The sequence below is a fragment of the Falco naumanni genome, chromosome 2 (assembly GCF_017639655.2).
Source record: "Falco naumanni isolate bFalNau1 chromosome 2, bFalNau1.pat, whole genome shotgun sequence".
NCBI lineage: Eukaryota > Metazoa > Chordata > Aves > Falconiformes > Falconidae > Falco > Falco naumanni.
The window spans coordinates 63,591,308-63,612,986 of NC_054055.1; the positions used below are offsets into that span (position 1 = coordinate 63,591,308).

At 37.0% G+C, this 21,679-nt stretch overlaps 1 protein-coding gene across 2 annotated transcripts in view; it reads left to right on the forward strand.

The window, feature by feature from the left end:
- The window catches only part of MYO16 (myosin XVI), a 405,668-nt gene that overhangs the window by 322,127 nt on the left and 61,862 nt on the right, over positions 1-21,679 (forward strand). For both annotated transcript variants that reach the window (XM_040584517.1, XM_040584516.1), the window contains one exon: positions 15,322-15,421. In XM_040584517.1, the coding sequence (XP_040440451.1) occupies positions 15,322-15,421 (100 nt within the window). The remainder of the gene's footprint in view (positions 1-15,321; positions 15,422-21,679) is intronic.

Sequence of the window (21,679 nt, forward strand, 5' to 3'; positions counted from 1 at the left end):
CTTCTTCCTGGGCTACAAAGTTTTATCATTATTTCTACTGCTGTCCCTTTTGGATTTACTGGTTCTGCTTCTGTATTATCAAAGTGAAAGCTGACAGCTGTAGGTGAACCTTTCAATCACCAAAGTTCATCGATCAGAAGAGAAATCTTGTAGAAATTCTGGTTCTTAAGTGGGAGCTCTGACAGTTACTGTCAAAGTATACATAATAAAAATTGGAATTAATAAGGTCAGATGCTATTAAATGCTGTAAAAACAGGCAGCACCAATATAATTATTAAATGATATATGGGATTTCAATGGATTTGTCAACTCCAGCTGCAGTGTTTCTGCTGAATATCCCTGCAGTGTTGGCTCAATTTCTAAAGCTCTTCGAGTAGAGAGACAGAAATCAGTTTTTACTTTATCTTTAAAATAGAAAGGCTTGAGTAACATGCATCTTAGACTCCTAGAAAATTTTGCCCATATATTTTGCATTAACATCTTCAGAATCGTTCTTAGTGGGCTAGATTTTTTAATTCTAGCTTTGCTTTTAAGTCAAAGCAACAGCAGGAACAATTTTGTGAAGAGTTCAAAGTTTTCATTTTGCATCCCAAATTATACATATAGGTAAAGTATCCTCAGATATCCAGAAAAACTGAAATAAAGAAAACAGTAAAATAACCATGGAATTAGGAATTGTCTCCAGATAGCTGTTTATTTCCAGCATTTAACATTTTGACATTTTGTTTAAAATGAGAATAGGATAATTTCACAAAAAATACCAAAAAGAACTTTAGTAGCAACATAGTGAATTGTTATGTTTTTGCTATTCAGTGCAACAGCAAAAAAGTAAATATCAGCGTGTGCTCTATTACTAGTGTAGAATAATAGGGCTCAGAAACTCCCTGGGGCAGAGACAGAGCCTGATTGTACAAGCTTAATATCTAGAACCTAATCTCTTTGCATCAATTAATAAAATGGATCCTGGCTGACTTTCGTGTCATTCACCTCACTTGGTGCTCAAGGAAGACATGTAAAAGCCATTTGGAATATAAATTTTTAAAAATAATGATAGTGATCAAGGACCCATCTAGAGTAATGAGGTGAGCTTATATTTCTTGCTCAGTGAAGTACAAGAATACAGCTGTTCAGTCATGTTCAGGTGAAAATGAGGCAGTAAGATGCTCTGTTTCACTCATACTGAACAATTTTATTTTGGTACCATCCTCCTCTACAAACTATCCTGCTCTACAAACACTCCTCTACCATTAGTGTTTTGTAACTTAGATTAGAAACTAAAATTAATTTTTCCTCTCTCTTCTTTAATGTGGTTCACCAAATTGCTGAGCTGTACCCAGTGCTTTGCTCTGCTTGTGTTTTAGTTTCCTTGGCCAAGGAAGAATTTATGAACTACTGCATTAGAGACTGAAGTTCATACATCACACATATTTCTTGTGTCTGGGATGCTGCTTAGCAGTGGAGACTGCAAGGTCCAGTTGCACAGGTCCTGAAATAAGAAAACTGTGTTAGCCTTCCCTGCCAATTTGCGGCAAACCTTCAGGGCTGCTGGACCTCAGGACAACCTCTGTGGATTATGTGAGCTGATAAGCAAATTGAGCCTTCCACTTAGCTGATGAGAACTGCAGGATTTTGATGAGAAAAAAAAATGTTGTTCAGAAAGCCCAAACAATTATCTGCTAGTGTGCTATTCCCTATCTTTATTTCTGCACTTATTGAGTGTTTCTTGGAATTTCATTACTGTCTCTCAGGTTTCTAGACTGTCTTTTCTGGGTTTAACTCTTTCAACCCAGTCTTGTGTTTTCCATCATGGAGCTCCCATTCTGTCTTCTGTTGTACTCAAGGAACAGCAGAGAAAATTTCATATTGTGAGGGAGAACACCAAAGCTGTACATAGAGACATCTCTTACAGTGTTGTTGCAAGAAGCAATAAGTCACTAGAATGTTATGATTTGCCATTTCCAGTTCTCTTTAAAAATGGCTTAAATAGCATCAATCTAACCTTTAGTTTTAGCTATTCATATGCAGACACAATTTTTAAGATTATAAGTAGATTTTTTGTGTTAACTGGTTAGACAATGTCAAGTGCAAGTTTGGAGGCACAGCATCAGACCGCAACTCTCACCTTTCTCTTCCTTCTTCTTTCGTCTTCTTCTTTTGTCTTCTTCTTTCTTCTTCCTCTTCGCCTTCTTCCCCTCTTCTCTTTCTTCTCCCTCTTTTTCATTGGCTAACCTTATTCTCCTATATGAACAGACTATGTTAAAATATCTAAATTACAACACTTAAGCTGTATGGAGTCAGTTAAAAATAAAGAATCTCTGGGGTTTTAATGTTTTAATGAATTTTTGTTTTAAAGTAACTTGAAAAGATGGGAAAACATCCCTTTTTGCATGAAGTATTGGGAAGAAAGATATAGAACAGTGATAATGGATTTTTGTGGTAATCACAGCAGTGAGCAAACAAGTATATTTGAAGCCTGTTCTAATTACAGGTTTCCCTCTGATTTCAGTATGAAGTTCTTCTTAGATTAAATTCTTAGAGGTTACACTTAACTGTACATTCTGAAATCTGCAGTTCTACTTAGGGCAGTGTGCATTGGTACTGAAATGCTCTAGTAGTGGACTTTAAATCAGAAACAGCTTCAGAGCACTGAGTTGTTCCTAACTTGTCCAGACAATTGACTTTGTTTAGAGATCATTCAGAAGAGATACCTTTTTTCTCAGGGAAGTTTATGTTCATGCTATTATCATTGCTTGGTCAAATAATATCTGTCCTTCTGCAACTGGCATAAAGCCGTTATTAATAACTATTGTTATCTTTAGATCAGTACTATTAGCTGATGCTGTATTGCACTGCTGTGTTGTTTGTGTTTGTGAATCTTGTACGGGACTCACCATTGCATATCTGAACAACCTTTGTCCAGAAACTTTCTGGTGTTCATTTTTTTTCTCTCTGTTTTTCCTTTCTCCCTTTTTTCTCTTGCAAGCAGGGAAGTTAAAATATTTTATAACATATAATTTGTGAATTAAGAAAGTGCAGCAGTACATTTCAGAGCTTCATGAGCAGGTTAGGGCATTAGTGAGAATGATGTACTAAGTAGATTGCAAAGTGATAGGTCATCACACTGGCCCTTTTAGCTTTATTGTCTGCTATGCAATAATATCATCAGCCTTCTGATAGAGTACTGCATTGATAAGTGCCATGATACCTGAAATCCTTGCAAGGAGAGCAAGCTGTAATCTGACTGGTATTAAAAAGCAATATTCCATTAAAGTAGATGTAATGATATCAATTTATACCAAAAGGCAATCTCGCCATTGTGTTGGTTCAGACCTAGAGCTGGAAGTGATATTTCTGATTGAGGGTAATCACTTTTGTTTGTTTTTCTTTTAGAATGCAAGAAAAAGTGACTAAATGAAATATTTTGATGTCCTCAGTTTTGAGGGCACCTTAAACCAAAATTCATAAACATGATAATGAATAATTTCCTGTGAAGAATGAAGGTCATCCACAAAGTTTAAAACCACTATGTCTTTGGCAGTTTTGGCAACCATCACATTCTATAAAGAAGTGTCATGGGTTAACCCCAGTGGGTAGCTCAGCCCCACACAATCACTTGCTTATTCCTCCCAAGTGTCATGGTGGAGAGAATTGGAAGGACAAAAGTTAGAAAGCCTGTCGGTTGAGATAAGGACAGTTTAATAGGGAAAGCAAAAGATGTGCATGCAAGGAGTGAAAAATAAAGAATTCATTCGCTACTTCCCATAAGCAGGCGAGTGTTTACCCATCTCCAGGAAAGCAGGGCTCCTTCACATGTAATGGTTACTTGGGAAGACAAAGACCATCACTTCCAAGCATCCCTTCTTCCTTCTGCCTCCAGTTTTTTGTATTTTTTTCCCTCTGTCATCCTTTCTGATAGCGGGGCCCAGTTTGGGTTAATTCACAGCAGTCTCAGAATTATTCTAAATTACTAATCTCTTGTGAAAGCTTGCTAATAGGGGATTGATTATACTGTAAGAGGTGACCAGAACCCAGAGTGCACTGGCATTCTCCCTGGCGAGCCATGTGTATTGGTGTATGTACATCACCCGGGGAGTTGCCTAGATGTAAGTAGGAATTTGGGACTGGTTTAGAGGCTATAGGCCATGTGAAATGTATTTGTACAATGTGATAATATCTGACCTATTCATATTATGAATAAACTAAATAGCTCTATATGTTACACGTACTCTTAAGTGTAAGTAGACTATTCTGTTTTACCCCCTTTGGAGTTGTTTCTTTAGAGCTGTTTGGTTTGTTTTCTCCATTTTCCCCATTAGTTTCTCTTTAATACTTGAAAGACCAGAAATGTACTAGATAACTTCAGATGTCTATGGTGACTCACCTAATTACCCTTGACTTAATTTATAGTGTATAGAGAAAAATGGTCACTTTTAGGATATGATTCAACTGACTTTTTTGCAATTATCCGGTTTTGAAGGTGTTTCACAGTCTCACTCTAGCTCCCATCTATGGCAAAGGACAGAATTAATGGTTTGTAACCAAAAAACTCAGAGAGCAACATTTTGGAGTTGAAACAGAAGCAGCTTTTGAAGATATACCATGGTGTCATCGGTTCTCTAGCTCACAGAATAAGTGGTATGCAAAATATCAATCTTTATGTTACATGCCATGGAGTTGGACTGTGAGAATGATAATGTTGCTGGTGTTTCTGGGACTTACTGACAGTGCACAAATGCGTATAAGAGAAAATAAAGTTTCTGTTTTGACTGGACTTTTCAGTAGTAGGTCAGACATCTAGCTTATTCTATATTTAGAAGGCAAAGACAAGTATCAGCATAGTTTGCTGGGCATCTTCTGAGTTTTATAATACAACTATAATTTGCTGAAGCAATTACAAATTGGTGTAAACTATTGTATTATTCCACAGAATTCAGTTAATTATTCATGTCTGTAATGTACTTAAGAGTTCTGCAGGATCAACATGCAAAGGGGTCCCTTGAGTTGGGGTTTGTATGTAGATAATAAAGTAGACAGATACAGGGAAATAAAAGTGCCATGGTCAGTTTTAAGTCTGGCACTTCCTAACTTCCAAATGTTTGGTGTGCAATCTAAATAATCTTCCAGCATTATTTATATTACATTTAGTATTGTATGTATAAAACTTAGTTAGTGGAGCTTCTTACAAGGGAGTTTATTGTTCTCTGCCATAGAGAATGTCCTGGCTTTTAAGCTGTTTCAAAGAGAGTATCAAGGTATTGGTATGCAAGGTATTTTTCTGCCTCTTTTTTGCTTCCGCCTTTTTTTTTCCCTGGCTATGTTCATTTTGTTAGACAATGATAAATCTATTGGGCACACTCAAACATAATGCTGGCTAAGCTGTTTCAGCAGTTCCAGTGGTTTTCTTTATTTTAACTTAAGGAAGGATCTGTGAAATTTTAAAAATTTTATTTCATTTCCAGAGTTAAGTGCGACCCTTGATACCTCTGAAGTGACATTCAGTTTCCACTAGCATCTGACATTTCTTATCCCTCAGGGTTAAAATTTATTAAATTACTAAACAAGCCTGTTACTCTATGATATCCTTATAATATCTATGCATATTTCACATTCACAAATTTAAAAGCTTGTACTGTTTCTAAACATGGAGAAATGTTCCCACAGAGTATTAAAAAACCTACCACACTACTGGATTCCATCTAAAAACCTGGACTGTAAAAATAAATAAAATTATATTTGTGTGCAAATAAGAATATTGAAAGTTCTTGGCCCGTATCTCACAAGCTGACTGAGTTCTGTGTGCCTATAACCAACGGCTAAGCTAATAACACTAAATTATTTCAGAACCTTGATGTTTTAATGAAAATAGTTATTGAGTACTTCAAAATTTGTTGGCATCACATAATGACAAAGATAATGGATGTAGATTTATATATGGTAGTAAGAAGTTCAGTCAACTGCCTGCCATAGAAATAAACCTGTTAGAAGAAAATATTATCAATCACTAATATCTTCACTAATCCTTATACTTTGAAACCCTTCTAAGGCAATGCCTGTTAAAATAATATACCTCTTAAGTTGATACAAACAGCATATCTTTAAAATAAACATATTAAAGAAGTAAGTATGCAACACATTAGCTTATGCTAATGGTACTATGCAGGAACTCTGAATTATCTAATTAAGGTGCAAATTGTCACATGGATTAATTTTACTGTATAGTTTTAAAATAATTCCTTTGTATTCATTGATTAATTAAATATAACTATGTGCTTTCAGTGCCTAGAAAAATTTTAGTTGCTCTTGACTGCTTTTTTTCCCCTGCTCATAAGACTTGTATAAATGCAGTCCAGCTGCCCAACACTCAAAAGCAACTGTGACACTCCTGCTGTTTTTTCTTTCTGTGGCTCTGCAGCTGTTAAATTCTTTCCACTCAACTCATACATTCATGGCACCCTTTTTCGCCTTATCCACATCTTGATACTCTTTACAATGATTTAATCTCCAGCAGAAGAACCTGGAATGAGACTTTCTAAAGCTAGATTTCCTAGTCAGACTGAATAATGGTAGGCAGTTAATACTGGTGACATCTGAGAGCAAACACAAAATCCTATGCAAGCGTGCATGTAAAATCCTTTTATGTATCTTAATCACTGGATCTTACTTTGCTTTTTTGCTTAGACCCATGTGGCATTAATTTAACATCATTAGTTTTAGCAGAATTACTCCTGCTGTACTGCACAGTAAATGAGAGCAGAATCTGGTCCAGTATTGATGCTGTATGCCAAGGCAACAGCCTTAGCCTATCTTTAAAAGTGTTGCTTGTGTACAGTTTGTCTAACCATTATACAGTTCAGAGCAGGAGAATCCCTGTTACCCAGACTGGTACTACTCACAGGGTTCAGAGAACAAAAGGGAAGCTCCCACAGAAGAAAGCAGAGGTAGAGATGGTCTTCCAGAGAAGCTATTTTGCCTGTATGGTTTAAGAAGGTCCTAAAAACCTTCCCCATAATCCCAATGCACCTTATCTGAACTACCAGTGAGCGCTGCGGGAAGGATTTTGTGTATTTCCATTGTTCTTTGTCTGAGTCAGTCAAGATTGTGCAGAAGAGGAGAAACAAAAGCAAGGAAGAAATAAAGCATCATGTAGGTGGAAGATCAAATTCATTCCTATTTCCCTCTAATGTAAAACTTTTTGTTTGACTATGGTTTTGCTTTCTGCTTCTGCAATATGTGTCTATCGCAGTACATTTCCAAATGATCTGGGAACAGATTTCTTGGCAAACAATGAGCCATTGAAGTAGCAATCTCACCAGGACAGCAAATGGGAAAGTGTGTGTAAGTCCACTTTGGTGTTTCAACTCAGTATCACATCCCTGAAAAGGCCTTGTGTATTTTTCAGGAAAATCATAAGTCACTTTGCTTTACACAACTTGTTTACAGTTATTTCAGCCATATGATCCCAGCTTCCAAACACTGGGACAAGAGCTGGGGCCTAAGCACAGCCTTCTCTGAATACCGTTTCAAAGTCTTCTCATAATTCTACCCCCTTGTAATATCATGCCCATCACTGTGCCAGCAGATCTGTAGACCAGCAGTCACAACCTCGTCCTATGCCCCTCGAAGGGTGACTTAGTACCTAGACCTACTCAAAGCTGACCTGCTGGTATGCTTTAATTTTCTGTCGTTTCAGACCTTCTGGTTTTGCAGGAGGACTTTTAATTTTGACACCCTATTTTATAGTTATGTTTGTGGAGAAGGGAAACTAGCTTCATTACACAGCAGTCCTGCATCACCTCTGTATTATACAGATTCAAATTGGCAGGTTGATAAATAAAGTCAAATTTGTTCTACAGTCCATAGATTCTGCTTACTTTGAAGCATTTTACTGCTCTGTGTGTATGTTTGTGGAGTGCCCAAGCATGAAGGGGCAGTTAGGTGTGGAGAAGACCTACCTATAGAGACATAAATGTAAACATTTACAGAGTTGGAGGCAAGTGTTCATGTAATAGGGCAGCTTATCTGTTTGATGCTAGCATATTTCTGAGTTAATGTGTCATTTTTACCAATTTCTTAAATAAATATTTTTTTATACTGCTTTATCAAGATGGAATGGGAATGTCAACTTTAAGTAAGATGATGCAAAAGTATTGTAATGCAAATCATTAGCAGATGTTGTGAATTCATTTTTTATTTGCATAGCTGAATCCACTAATCCCAAGAGCTGAACTATAATTTATATTCCATTTATTATTCTGCTGACACATTGTCTGAGATGAGGAAGCCCCTGCTTAATTACATGAAGTATATGAATAAATATTCTAGGATTAAGTCATACATATCTTTGTTATTCCTACTCTCCAGAAACTGAAATTCAGATGTCTAGAAAAGATTAAGGATAACAAAACCTAATGCAAAACCATAAAATTTAATAAAGAAAAAAATCAATCCTTCCAAGTAATTTATCTATCACCCATTACAAATTGATATCTTTATCTGAGAAATTTATTTTGCTTTTTATTCAGTCTAAATTAAAATATCTCAAATGGCCACTTCTTATGCAAGGGTATTCTGATCCAGTGGATTTCATGGCCCTGATTCTGCTTCAAAAGTTGTACTGAGCTCTACATGGGGCCAGTGGCTGACCCACATGCGCATCACTATAAATTTTTTTCTGTTTTCTTTCTGAGTCTTTTCCACTTTTATTTCTTAGTCCTTAGTTTTGCTCTTTTATCCCTGTTACATACCTTTTATGTCACTATGTCATGTATTTTCCTTTTTCCATAGACATGTTAAAGCATGCTATACATGCCCCCATACCTTTTTGTATAGGAAGTGAATTTTTAATTATTGAAGTAGAAAATCAGAATGTTTCACCAGCAGAAAAGTTTCTGGCTTTCATTGGCATATATAAAAATATTGTTATAAAACTATGATGCCTGGTCGGTTTGCTGTAAGGTCACTTTCAGTGTTACCGCTTTCCAGGATTCTTTCTGACAGCAAATGTGCCATATTAACCCAGAGAGATTAAAAGTGCTTGCAGTTCTTCCAAAATTACTGATTTTATTTTCTCCCTTAACTTACTGTGTGCAGGTATAGGCATTTAATGCTATGTTGCTGATACCAATTAGGATATTTAAGAAACTGACACTAGTATCATGGGCAGGTACTCTAAAGTTTTGGTTCACTGCCATATATACTTACTCATTGTTTCAAATCTGTCAAGCACACTGCACCTCATGCTCATCTCTACACCAATCTGAATTAATTCTGTAAGTCCCTATGAAGCAGCCTCAGTGCAAAGTGTGTTTCATATAAAGGTGAACCTTATAGACTTATACTACATTTTTGAACTCCTGTAAAAGAAACGCAAAATGCAGTCTGTTTCTTTGCTATATTATGTTATTTATAAAGGCATCTTTTTCTTCTCCACATCCAAAGATTTATTCTCTCCAAATTTTTTAATAATTGCTTTGGTTGTTAATATTTATACTGTATAATGAGATATTTATGTCAGATATATTGTACAGAGATTGGCAGAATCACTTTTCTTTTCTTTTCTTGGAAACTATAATAATCTATTTCTCCTTTTCTAATTATGTGGAATTTCCCATGTTCCTCATATTTCAAAAATAATTAGGTTATCCCTTCAAGAAAAAAAACCCCACGTTATAACACAGGGAAGTGGAATGAGTATATATCCTTTATATACACATAACATTAATCAAAATTCCATCCTATTCTTTACTCCTGACTGCTTTTATAAGGTTTCTATTACTTGAAAATTTTCTAGACATCCTTTTTTCCCCTACAAGTTATTAAGTTTCTCTCTTCAGTAGATAGGTCCTCTAGATATTTCAGCTCTCACTTGATAGATTTTTCAAATACAAACCATGCCTAACACTCTCCCCATCCTACCCAAATCCAAACAAACAAAACTAAAAGTCTTGAGTTATGAACACATAATGACAAGTTTTTCAAACAAAGTCCATCTCTTTCACATACTTTGCAGACATGATAATACATCAGTTTGTTACTGGTTGTCAAAGAAAGAAAAGGGGAAGTTTGTAAAGGGAAAAAAGATAATTTTAGCAATGCAGCACAACCTGGGTTTATTCCTTTGTGATGACAATTTTTACATTTCTTCTGGCAGAAATATAGGATGCAAGTTAATTTTGATTGCCACCTTTTATTTACTACCTATTCAATGGATCTTAACTAAATCATGCCATTTTACCTTGGCGAAGAGAATACATTGTGGTAAACAAAAGAAAGAGAAAATGAAACTGGAACACAATGAATTACACTGGCAGGACTGATTATTTTCCCTTGCATAAGCTGTCTTTGGATATTTAAAACTTAAAACTGCATTACTTAGCACTCTTATAAAGCAGATACATGCCAGCCATACATGACTTTTATTTTTTAAATAACAATACAAAGACATGGAGAGAAGGAGTTGCTTTCAGGAAAGATAGGAGTTCCGGTGTTAGAAGCTGTTCTCTTGCTGAGGACATTGGATTGCAGTCAGAAGCTGCCTCTGACTTTGTCAATTTTATCTTTCTTTCCTAGCTAGGCAAGAGAGAGTTCTGAGAAAAGAATAGCAAAAAAACCCCAGACAAACAAAACCCCTTTTTGAGACTTCAGCTCAAAGACATCTATGTGGTTTAAGCTGTTGATTTGGACCTGCTTGTTTTTGTGCACTTTGTACTTGCCATGTTCTTTCCATTAGTATCTTTTATCATGTTGATGTGCTGTTGAAATTGAGTGCTGTGGTGTTTATTCCAATGCTTAAAGATTTGCCCTGCATACAGAACTGGTAGTACAGACCTACAGCCTATTTGTGCACACTCTGTGTAAATCAAATAGTGTGTTGAGCCTTAGAATATTACTGTGGGTTACTGTGCCATAACCTGAACTAGAGAATATTCTGTCTCAGGGAAAAACAGCCTGCTGGATCTTGTCAGCTGTGCACTTAGGGAAGTGAGGGAGAAAATGATCAGATAACATCCTTATCTGTGAAGACCCAAGAGAACTGAGTTTTCCATATTCACAAGCTACCTGAAGGTATTGGCAGCAAACAAACAAAAAGTCTCCCTGACAAAGAGCATCCTTCAGAAGCAAAGGAAGAGAGGTCAGAGCACAGCTTCTGCAACACCAGAGAATCTTGTCTAGCCAAAGGTCTTTCTTCTGTTTAGGTGTGTAAAAATTACAAGTTAGGACAAGGAGGGTGCTAAGAACAAAGCTATGGAAAATGGAGCTTCTCTTACACTGATTTCCTGTGGAGGGGCATTAGGGAGAGCCCCCCGGATAGTAGTTTTCCCTGTCTCAACTTGTAACTGGAAAAGGTCTTGCCTTTATTTCCTAATCAACACTACATTAGTCTTGGCATCGTGGTGGAGGGGGGTGATTCAACTTAATTCTTTAAATCTCCCTGTTTTGTATTTTGTTTTGGATCCCTTAGTGAATAAGTTGCTCTGGCTAGGCCGTGAAATACTGTTTTTCATCAGTTTACTGACTTGGCTAGGAGGAAGATTCACTTTGTTTAATATTAGATTTCTATGTTGGAGTCAAGAGCATAGACTATCTTTTCTACTCAATGGAAAGAAACTGAAGACTTACAGTGCACAATTCATCTGACCTGTTGAAAGCACCAATATTACAGTAGGGTATATGACACCTGAATAGTGTCTTCTGCTGCTCTTAAAGAAGTCTAGACAACTCATCAATCCAAGTTTAGCTGAAGTGTATTACACCTGATTACAGACTGCTTTTAGCAAGGTAGCACTGAGCGTGCTCACTGGATTCCTCGGGATCCTCTCTAAAGCCTTACAAATACACTCTGCATTATTTACTTGGGGCAAAATGTATGACCTTCTTCAGTGAGAAGAAGCCTGGTATTTAACTGGGTTTGTTCATTCACTTCAGAGTGAACTAAGGCTGCAGTGGCAGGGGAAGAATTCTCTGGTAAGGGAAGTTTTCAGACTCTCCAGATTACATTTCTCCAGAACCAAGCCCTGTTGTTCGCAATTAACTCAAGTTTATCTATACAAGCCTGCATCATACATTCAGTATTTTTAATTACTGTTTTCTGTGATATAGTAAATTTGAAAAATAACAGGTTCTTTTGCTATTCTTGAGACCATGAAAGGGTCTCAAGAAATTTATAAAACTCATGACATTTAAAAGAACACTAAATTATTGTGTCTACATGGTAACACAAGTTCAGTTCACAATAGAAAGTATCTGATACACTAAAGATATGTCAATTTGCATTTTAATAATAATATCTCATTTGTAACTTTTTATTCCTTCTTTATATCTTCATTCATTTTCGATTTTGTTTTGCTTTCTTTTTAACATAATTTTTTACTAAGGTTAATAGCAAGTTTAAAATACAAATCCCTAAGCCAAAGCTATAGTGTTTGGCTATCTCCCCAAAAGGAAAAAGAAATAATTAAGAAAGTTTAAATATTTTAATTCATTTAGAACTAAGTAAAAAAAATAAATAAACTTATGATTAGACCACCACTTTTGTTCAGGAAAAATCTGGGCTGCTACCAACAGGTGTGGTCTGCTCATTCCCTCTTACCCATTCCCTTTATTTCCCTGAGGTTAACACTGGTATTTGCACAACTAGGCTGAGAATTAAATCAGGGAACCATTCTGGCTGCAAAAAACCTACAAATTTTGTGTTGTTTTTGTTTAAGCAGCCTTATACAAGATAAAAATTATTGATCTTGAGATAGCAGATGATGACACCGTGTCTAAAGGTGCTTTTTTATCCTAGGTACTTACATAGGCAGTGTGCTTGAACAAGATAGATAGTAAAAATAAGAAAGTTCTGTTAGTCCTTCTGTTAGTACCCTGCAGATGAGTAAAACAGTCAGACAAGTAGACCTGAAGGTGAGATTACTCTCAGCCATCCAGAATGCAAGCACCCAGCCTGGACTTCTCTGCCGAGTCGTCTATGGTCAGTAGAGAAAGGCACCTCCAGAGGGCAATCTTTTCTCATTTTAACCGAGAGATCGAGAATGCATAGAACAAGTCACCCTATGAAAGTACCTATCTTCACAGACTGCCTTGAGAACAAGATTACTTACTCAGGCGAGGAGTGTAGCTTTTCAGTGTCTAACTTAAGGGAAAGTAGATCATCTTCCAAACGACTTGCTATGTTCACAGGGGAAGTTTGTGGCAGAATTAAATTTCCATAGTTAGCTCTTTCTTTGCTATCACAACCATTAACCTGTCCTCTTTTTCTAAGAAAGAGCTTGTTTTAATCTATAGAAGGGAATTGTGAATTCCGATTAGACTTCCAGGATAGTGCGATGAAATTTCAGAGACTTTTAAAGCTGAGGAGAAAAGTGGATCATTTTCATCTGGCTTCATGTATAATACAGATTATATTATCCTTGGTTTGGTTATCCTTGGTTTGATTTGCATGTGATTTGCATGGATCTAAAGTAAATATTTAGATCCAAACATAGAATATCAACCTTTTAGATTTTAAGTTGACTCTGTTTCAGGAATGAGGTACATTTATTTGAGCTTCTGCTGTGAGTTTCAGGGTGACCACTGTCACAGTTACTTCTTCATGCCTTGTAAGTCAATGCTGAATTGTCTTTGCTTCTGTCAGCAGTTGCTAAGCTTTCCGGCGGTTGTCTCTTTAACATCTCTGATTCTCCATGATTTCTAAGAAAATACAGCTGGAAATGAAGTGACCCCAGCCTTAATAGCAGTCCATGAAACAAGTGTCTTTGTGACTGTACAGCTAGTTGAGCTATTGGGAAAGTAGGATCCAGAGCTTTGTACTGCTCATCTGGAGCGTTAGACTAACTAAAAGGGTCTCTGGTGTAGGTTTGGCCCCTTCCAACCAGCATTGGTCCATACAGTTCCTGGGCACAATTTGTGAATTAAGACGGGCTAGTCTCTCCAGTCCCAGAAAACAGCTGAAGTATGGCTACACTTTGTTGGAAGGTGACGAAAGTTTAATAGAACATAGCAGAGTACTTAATAGACAGGCTAGGTTTTTTGCCAGATGGTTTCTATGCCAGAGAAATAATCCCTCTCACATTTCATTTACTACTGTAGACTTAGCCATGGAGTCCTCAACAGGACTGCTACCAGACCAGAGAACATTTCCACAATGCGGAAGGTGAGGAAATACCCAAGGGTCTGTGCAGCTCCAGAGCACTAGAACTGTAGGTGAAATTTTGCCTTAGGACAGTTTGTCTGCAGCTGTAGCTCCAGAGTCGCCACAGCTCCTGGGATCACTGATGTCCTTGGAGTCATTCCAGCCCTGCAGCTTTGCCTGCGCGGTCTATGTGAGTGGTCCCAGGACAGCACGGTTTTGGGTTGCACCAGAGCTATAGGTGCATTCAGCTGTTAAGGAACCAAATAAACAAAATGTCAGGAAATGTAGTTAGCACACAGACTTCAAAACTTACCACTGTTTTATTGGGAGTTTAATCAAAAGTTACACATTTGCAAAATCTTTCCTTTTCAAGAACTGGCTTTTTAATAATGAAAAAGCATTCCATCTCTATACATGCAGTCATACCTAGGCTGAGGAATATCTTCAAGAAAGTATATTAATAATATGAAGCATCAAGATGTACAAAATTAATCAGTTTCTTTAGTAATATGTTGTAATAAGTCCACAGTTAAAATTTGAATTTTATACTTTATTTGACTTCGTATGATTTAAGTTTCCTACATTAGTTCTTTTATCTGGTACATCAAAGACCCCTTAATATCTAGCATTTTCTGTCTTTGAAGGTACTGGATGCTGTAATCAAATTTCCTCTTGATCTTCTTTCCAATAGTGTAAACTGATCAAGTTCCTTAAAGTCTCTTTGCTGTAAGACTTTTTGTTCAAAGTGAAGAAAAAAATATTTCGGGCTGATGGAACAAATTTTTATCAATGTCACTCTTAAAAATTACTCCTTAATAGGTATATGTCATATGACACATACTGAAAAAATATTTTCCTCCTTTCAGTGACCCAATTCAGTACTGATGAAATCAGTTGGTGAGGCTTTGCATTCCTTCTGCATTGATTTTCAGTGAGGCATCCAAAGAACAGGCAGGAAGCAAATCTTTGGTTTAGACATCACTTTTCCCACACCCTTATTAACCAAGGTCATGCCTAATAATGTACAAGATTTAAAGTGATTTGCCTTCTTGTTTTCTTCACCCTTAGCAGAATCCTAAGCTTCAAGTTTGGATATCAAAGGTTTGAGAGGCAAAGGAAAACTGACAGTTTCTGCAAAGATGTGAGCCAGACCAACATGAGAGTAACTCTACTTGTGCTGATTTTTCTAGGTATAAAGATCTGGCTGATACAGCAGCAGGAGAGAAGAAGTTGTCTGCCAAGGAGAGATGTCGTCTTGTTCTTCAGCAGTGTAAATTACAAGGCTGGCAGGTTTGTGATCTACAAAGCAATTAAAATATCATTCTTTAAACAAGCTGGCTGAGTCATTTCCATTGTGGCAAGCCACCAGATCCTTTGCAGTAGTATATTCTTTTGACATTTAATAAATGCTTTGGGATAGAATCAAATTGATTTTCTTAGTTTTCTAGCATATGAGTAGCTGTGATCATTGTGTCAAAAAATCAGTGTATTCTTGTGGGAAGGAAAAGATTTCAATTAAGCATGTATACTGCAAATTTGCATCCAGGTTTTTAAAGGTATCTGGTGTACACATTTTAGTGGTTCAATGGTTTCTGAATTGCAAAAAGCCCTGCACATTTTCTTCACATGAAATCCTATCCTAAATGCTATACTGTCATAATAGGGGGACCCAAACCAACTACTTAGGACTTCTCAGCTAGACAATGCCTTTATAGGTGTCAGCATGGTGATTCAGAGGTAGACCAAAGCCAAACACTGAACAGGAAGTTCTCAACTTCCTATCCCATCTCCTTACCCTATTTATATACTAATTAATTCTCGCCAGCATGAGGTGAATTCTGTTCCACAAGAGAGCATCCAGACCAGTTTCAGGGACAGCTATGAAGTTTAGGGACTGGGCAGTGGTTAGGGTCCTCCTATAGGCTTCTTCGGGAATATTTGTTTAAAGTATGGGGTGAACATAGGTCTTCTAATTCATGTCTGACCTGTAAGCATTAAGACGCCCAGAAAAAGTTCCTGCAACTCTTTGAAGGATAAGGACTGTGTTGGACTTTGTGCTACGAGTGTTTGACAGTGGCACATTTTCCTTACGTATAAGAGGAAAAAAAGTAGCCCCCCCCACTAGGTTAGGAGCACACATGCATGATCACCTGCACTTGGACATAGAAGAAGATTTTTCTTCGGTGAAAATACGGTTTGAGTCTCCTTTTAGTCACTAAAGTAAGTAGTGGGCCTGTATAGCCCCTCTTAATAGCAAAAACCAAAAGGATGAACCCTGGAAAAGATAATATTACAATAGACTTGCTTTCTGTAGTCAGGTTTCTTAAGTCAGCTCCGGGGCATATTCTGCATCCTTGCCACAAGTTTCCCTATAAAAAATATCCCATAATATCTAGAAGCTGTACCTTCACTTACAAGCGCCTGAAGCCACAAGTACCACTAACCTTCAGAACTTGTGTGGGGCTACAAGCTTGACACTGGGCAAAAGCTGTGTTACAGTTATTGTGTACTGTGCTCCAGTCACGAAACACAGAGCAGGATGCCTGTAGAGTTTATTTCCCCAGGAGCCAGTAACAACACTACAGCACAAAAAAAAATGGCCATCAGTGAAAGCCTACAACTCAAGACTAGTAACTCTGTAGTGACTAGCATTTGAGAACAAGCCTGAAACCTGGAAAGACAAAAATCTAAAAAGGAAATTGCAAAACAGAATCCCTCCATCATGCAGAGGACTGAAGCTTGTGATCTCAAACAGGTTTTAGAGCTTCTGACTCCAGAATCTCATTAACACCAGAAGTCAGGTCTTCAAAACTACAGCAGCGCAGAATGCATTTTCCTTAAAACCAGAAACAAACAAAAGTCTTAAGTGATGCTGATAAGTTAATGGAATAGGAGAGTTTGGGAGTGAGAGTTATACTAAGTGACTAAGAAGCACATGGCAACCAACTAAGCTGCAAGGTCTGAAAAAATGAGTGACCTTCTCCTTACACCTTTTTCAAGCAACAGAGAGCTATGACAAACAGATGGAAAAATGCTAATCACAGAAGAAAAACCTAGAAGAAAATTCACTTTAAGTCCAATTTCTTGATGATGAATGCCCAGTGAATACAAGCTTGACACCAAGTTTTGTATAGGTGATACAGAACCATATACCCAACTATCAGCAGTAGTGACTAATATCTGTGTCACATAATCTCTCTCTCTCAATTATCTTTTTGATTCATTTGACTAATCATGAAAGTTGAACTTTAAATAACAATCTAAATGAGGAAGCTTATACAATCTGCAGTTGTCATGGGTGCTCTCCTCTATCCTTTTACAGTAAGGGACCCTGAAAAAAGAAGAAAAAAAATTAAAAGGGAGAAAGAGGGGGAACAAAGGGAAGGAAAAAAGGAATTAGGAACCCAGGATGATGTCAGCTGGCAAAACCAGAGGAAAGGAGTCATCTGTAGTGCATCACTAAAAATCATCCAAGAAGTAGGGGGTTACACATATAACCAGTTTATTCAGCCACTGTTGCCAGCAGTAACTACTTCAAATGAGTCACTGCTGGAACTGAAAATCTGTTTGATGCAGGAGTTCATGAATAAGTCAAAAAATGTCTTCCCCAACACTGTTACCTCTACTTCCCAGAAAAGCTGTTGCAGAGTCAGGTAGATAAATTGACCGAAAAAATAGATAACTGAAATATCCTCATCAAAGATGACGAAGTTTGGGAGGAAGCAACACACATCTGAAATCAACCTCTTGTTTATGTGTCATCACCAGAGGATGAGGTTGCCAATAAACTCCCCAGCAGAGGGGGGGAAAGGAAGATCTGGACTTTATAGCTGAGTGAATCGGGATGATACTTTATTTAACTTCCTTCTGATAATGTACCTCACCATCCCATTTTGTGAAAGGTGATACCAACTTGGAGGAGGGGAAAGTAAATCTGTGTTCTGAAGTGAGATCCCCAAAAGGAGTAGAAAAATGGTTTCATTGTATTTATTTCCCGCTTGACAATTAATCTTTTCCTTCTCATGTAAGTTGTGTTTGGAGAGTGTTTTATTAACCAACAAAACATAAAACCCCAGAGCCTATCACTGAACAAGTTCTTTCTCCTCTTGTAAATACTACAGTCTATTTAAAAATGGAGGACAAGTGCAGAAGATCCAATCCAGAATCCAATTTTGGTTTATTTTCTACTGTTTAGTAAGCATAAGAGTAAACATTATCAGCTAGCCAAAGTCTGATGCTTGATTCAGCAACTTCTGTGTTAAAGCAAAGTATTCATTAGGGAAGCGTTGATAGGTTTATGAAATGTTGTTGTTCCTTGGGTAAGCTGAGCTGGAGATAACTAAACTAGGACAATAAAATAGCTGTTTCATGAAGCTGGCATACCATGCAGTTTCAGTCATGCACATAGCTTAACTACTAGAATTATAAAAGTGCAGAGCTACTAATGAAAGGCAATTTATGCATCCTGACTCTGTGTGCAGCCTAGATAAGGTGCTCTTTCTGCTTTAGTATATACTTGATCATGACAAGCTTAGCTACTTGCTATGATTTTTAAGCACCCGATGTAAGAGAAAATCAGATTTCTATATCAAAACAAAGCATTTTTACTCCAGACAGAGTGAAAGTAATAGACTTGTTTAACCCCTGGAGAAGTCAGTGAGAGTTTTGCTATTAATGTTAGAAGGAGCAAGATGATAGGTCGTAACTTTAGAGTCAAATTGAATGGAAGTACTGGCTGCTCCATGTAAAGTGGAAGAATCTCCTGCCCTCCAGAACATCAAAAGGCCTTTACATTAAGAAACCCACATTTTCAGTGCTGTGTTCGTTTATTGTCATGCAGTGATGTATTAGCTAAGCAAAGCCTACAATCCCAATAGTATGACTAGCTTACAAACATTATCATGCTTTGGGAGAAGTACAGGACACAGATAGTTCATGGCTCTTTTTACTGACATAAGGAAACTTTCATTTGTTTGGATTATTATTCCTCACACTGTTAAGCATGCAAATATAAATTCAGTAGAGTTAGCTCATAGCTTACTGAGTTTTCTCATCAAAACTTGGAGCTCTACATTTTATTTAACTAAGGTCAGTGGTCTGCAATTAACACTTGTCAGTTACTTCAGATGGAGCTTGCTGAAATGCAAACAATTGGTATTATACCAGAAGTACAACAAAAAAATCAATTTAATTTGCTTTTGCTATACAGTGCAGCTATTAAATACAAGCACTGCAAAGGCCAGACCACTAAAAGTGAATCTATCAGCCTTTGACTGCTAGAAACACTTGTCTGGTTAAAAGATAGCAGTCTTTAAAAATGTCTAATAAAAGTTTTGTCTTACTTTGCCTTTTCAATTTTTAGCCTGCTTCTTCTAATCCGCAACGATTCCTTCTTATCAGTAGCCTTGAAATCTGAACACAAAAGGTCACTCATTTCGGAAAGAGTAAGACATGTCTTTAAGTTTGAATGGGATGATCCAAAGACTCATCAGGTGAGGAATAAGCAGTACAGGAAAGTCAGTCAGGATGTTTTTATGGAGCTCCAAGTCAGCATCAGGTAATCGCACGAGGCAGATAATTTGATAGTGCTGGTTCTCTTTTTCACAACTACATACACTGCTAAAGTTTTTTCAGGAACCTGCAGTGTTTCTGGAGAAATGATCCTTGCTAGTGTGGAGCTGTATTTTTAAACTTCCACTCAAAAAGAATGCTAAAGCAGAGCACAAGTCCTCAATAAAGAGAACTCCCAGAAGTCCATCTAGAGATTTTAGATTCTGCTGGCATTTCTGAAAATGAAAGGAAGAAGGAAATGAAACTGAAGAAGGAAAATGAAGTCTGATCCACAGTTCTTACCAGTCACAAAAAACCCCACATATTTCCTTACTGATCTACAGGTGTGTCAGTTATAGGCATTGATACAGCTGTATTTAAGTATTTTTATTTATTTATTTAAATATATTTATACACAACATTAGCTTACCAGAGTCCTTTTTGGGAAAAGCACATTTATGAATAAATAGAAGAGTATAGAACATAAGTGGCATATGATTAAGTCAGAGAAATGAGCGTAAGTATATGAAATCATACATGTGTAAATTTTGTGCTTAGTTCAGAGAGACTTTCAAGGTTTTTTTTAAAACAGAAGTGATTATTTTGGCTTAAAATTAAAGTGGTAATGCTATATTGAAATATGAATGCTTTGTACATCATATGGTAAAGGACTGCAGTACTTTGCAAGCAATGTAACATATAAGGGATTCTTATATCTTTTTTTTTTTTTTTTTTTCCTCAAGTAGGAAAACCTTGAAGGCAATTTTGGGCAGTTTAAAATTAAGTAAATTGTGAAAATCACATTTAAAAAACAAAACAAACCAGAAGGAGTTTCTAGACTAATGTTAAATGATTAAAACACCAGTGTCTATGTTTCCCTCATACTTTGAATTATGTCAGCAAAATTGCATTGTCCCATTATATCATCCCATTATATTTTGAAAATAATTTGTTAGTAGCAGAAATCACCACAGAGTGAGTTTGGACCTCACCAGTGCTACCAAAAGGCTGGCCTGTGCCAGCCACCAACTCCAAGCTTTCTCAACAGCTATTTTGTGCCACACAATACAAATCCACCCTATCCCTTGGCCAGAGAATAGTATGGGTCGTTCACTTTGACCTCAGAATGCTCACAAGCTCTCTGTCTTTCAACACAGACCTCTATTTTTGGTTCCTATTTCTTTTTTTCCCTCTATAATATATTCCTCCCTCTCTCTGTCCACTTTTTTCAGGGTTTGCTTATGATTACTAGTATTGCAAACTCTGTTTTTTCCTCTCTGATATCTTTTACATCCAGATCTCTCAAATCTGGATTCCATCTCTATTTGTCTCTCTCTCTTCACCTCCTTGTATCTCTCTTGACACTTTTCTATTGTTTTCTTCTCTTTTTCTCTTTTCTAGAGACTTTGTTTCATATTTGGTACCAGTGTACATCACTTATTTGTCTGGGTTTAGTTTTCCAGTCTCCTACCTCAGGATTAACCTTCTTTGCCGTTGTTGTGCCTGTTGCCTATATTTTATGCAACACTTTATTGCCTATAGTTCATGGAGACACTTTCATGTTGTCTCTTTTGGTGCTATGTTTATTTCTAGAATTTTGAAAGACTAGAATGATATGTCCAGTAAGTACGGAGATCCCATGGGGTAGGGTTTCCTCCATGGAGTATTTTTTACATGCATCTTATATTTCCTGATCACTTCTTTTCCTGTAAAACAGTCCTTTCTGTCACCTAACAAGTTCAAAGAGCTATGAGGTTTGTACAGTTTTTGGAAAAAGAACATCTATTTTTCTGCCCTTTCCCAGAGATCTGAATGATATATTTTGTCTCTAATGTCCAAGTGCTGACAAGGGCTTACATAAATGCTCAATGTCACTTGCGTGAATACTGGACTACTCACATACTTTATATTAAGGCCATATATACTCTATGCTAAACTGTAGGTTTATTCAGTATGTACCATAGTGCAAGGTCACTAGTGTGCCAGAGATGAAGGAAG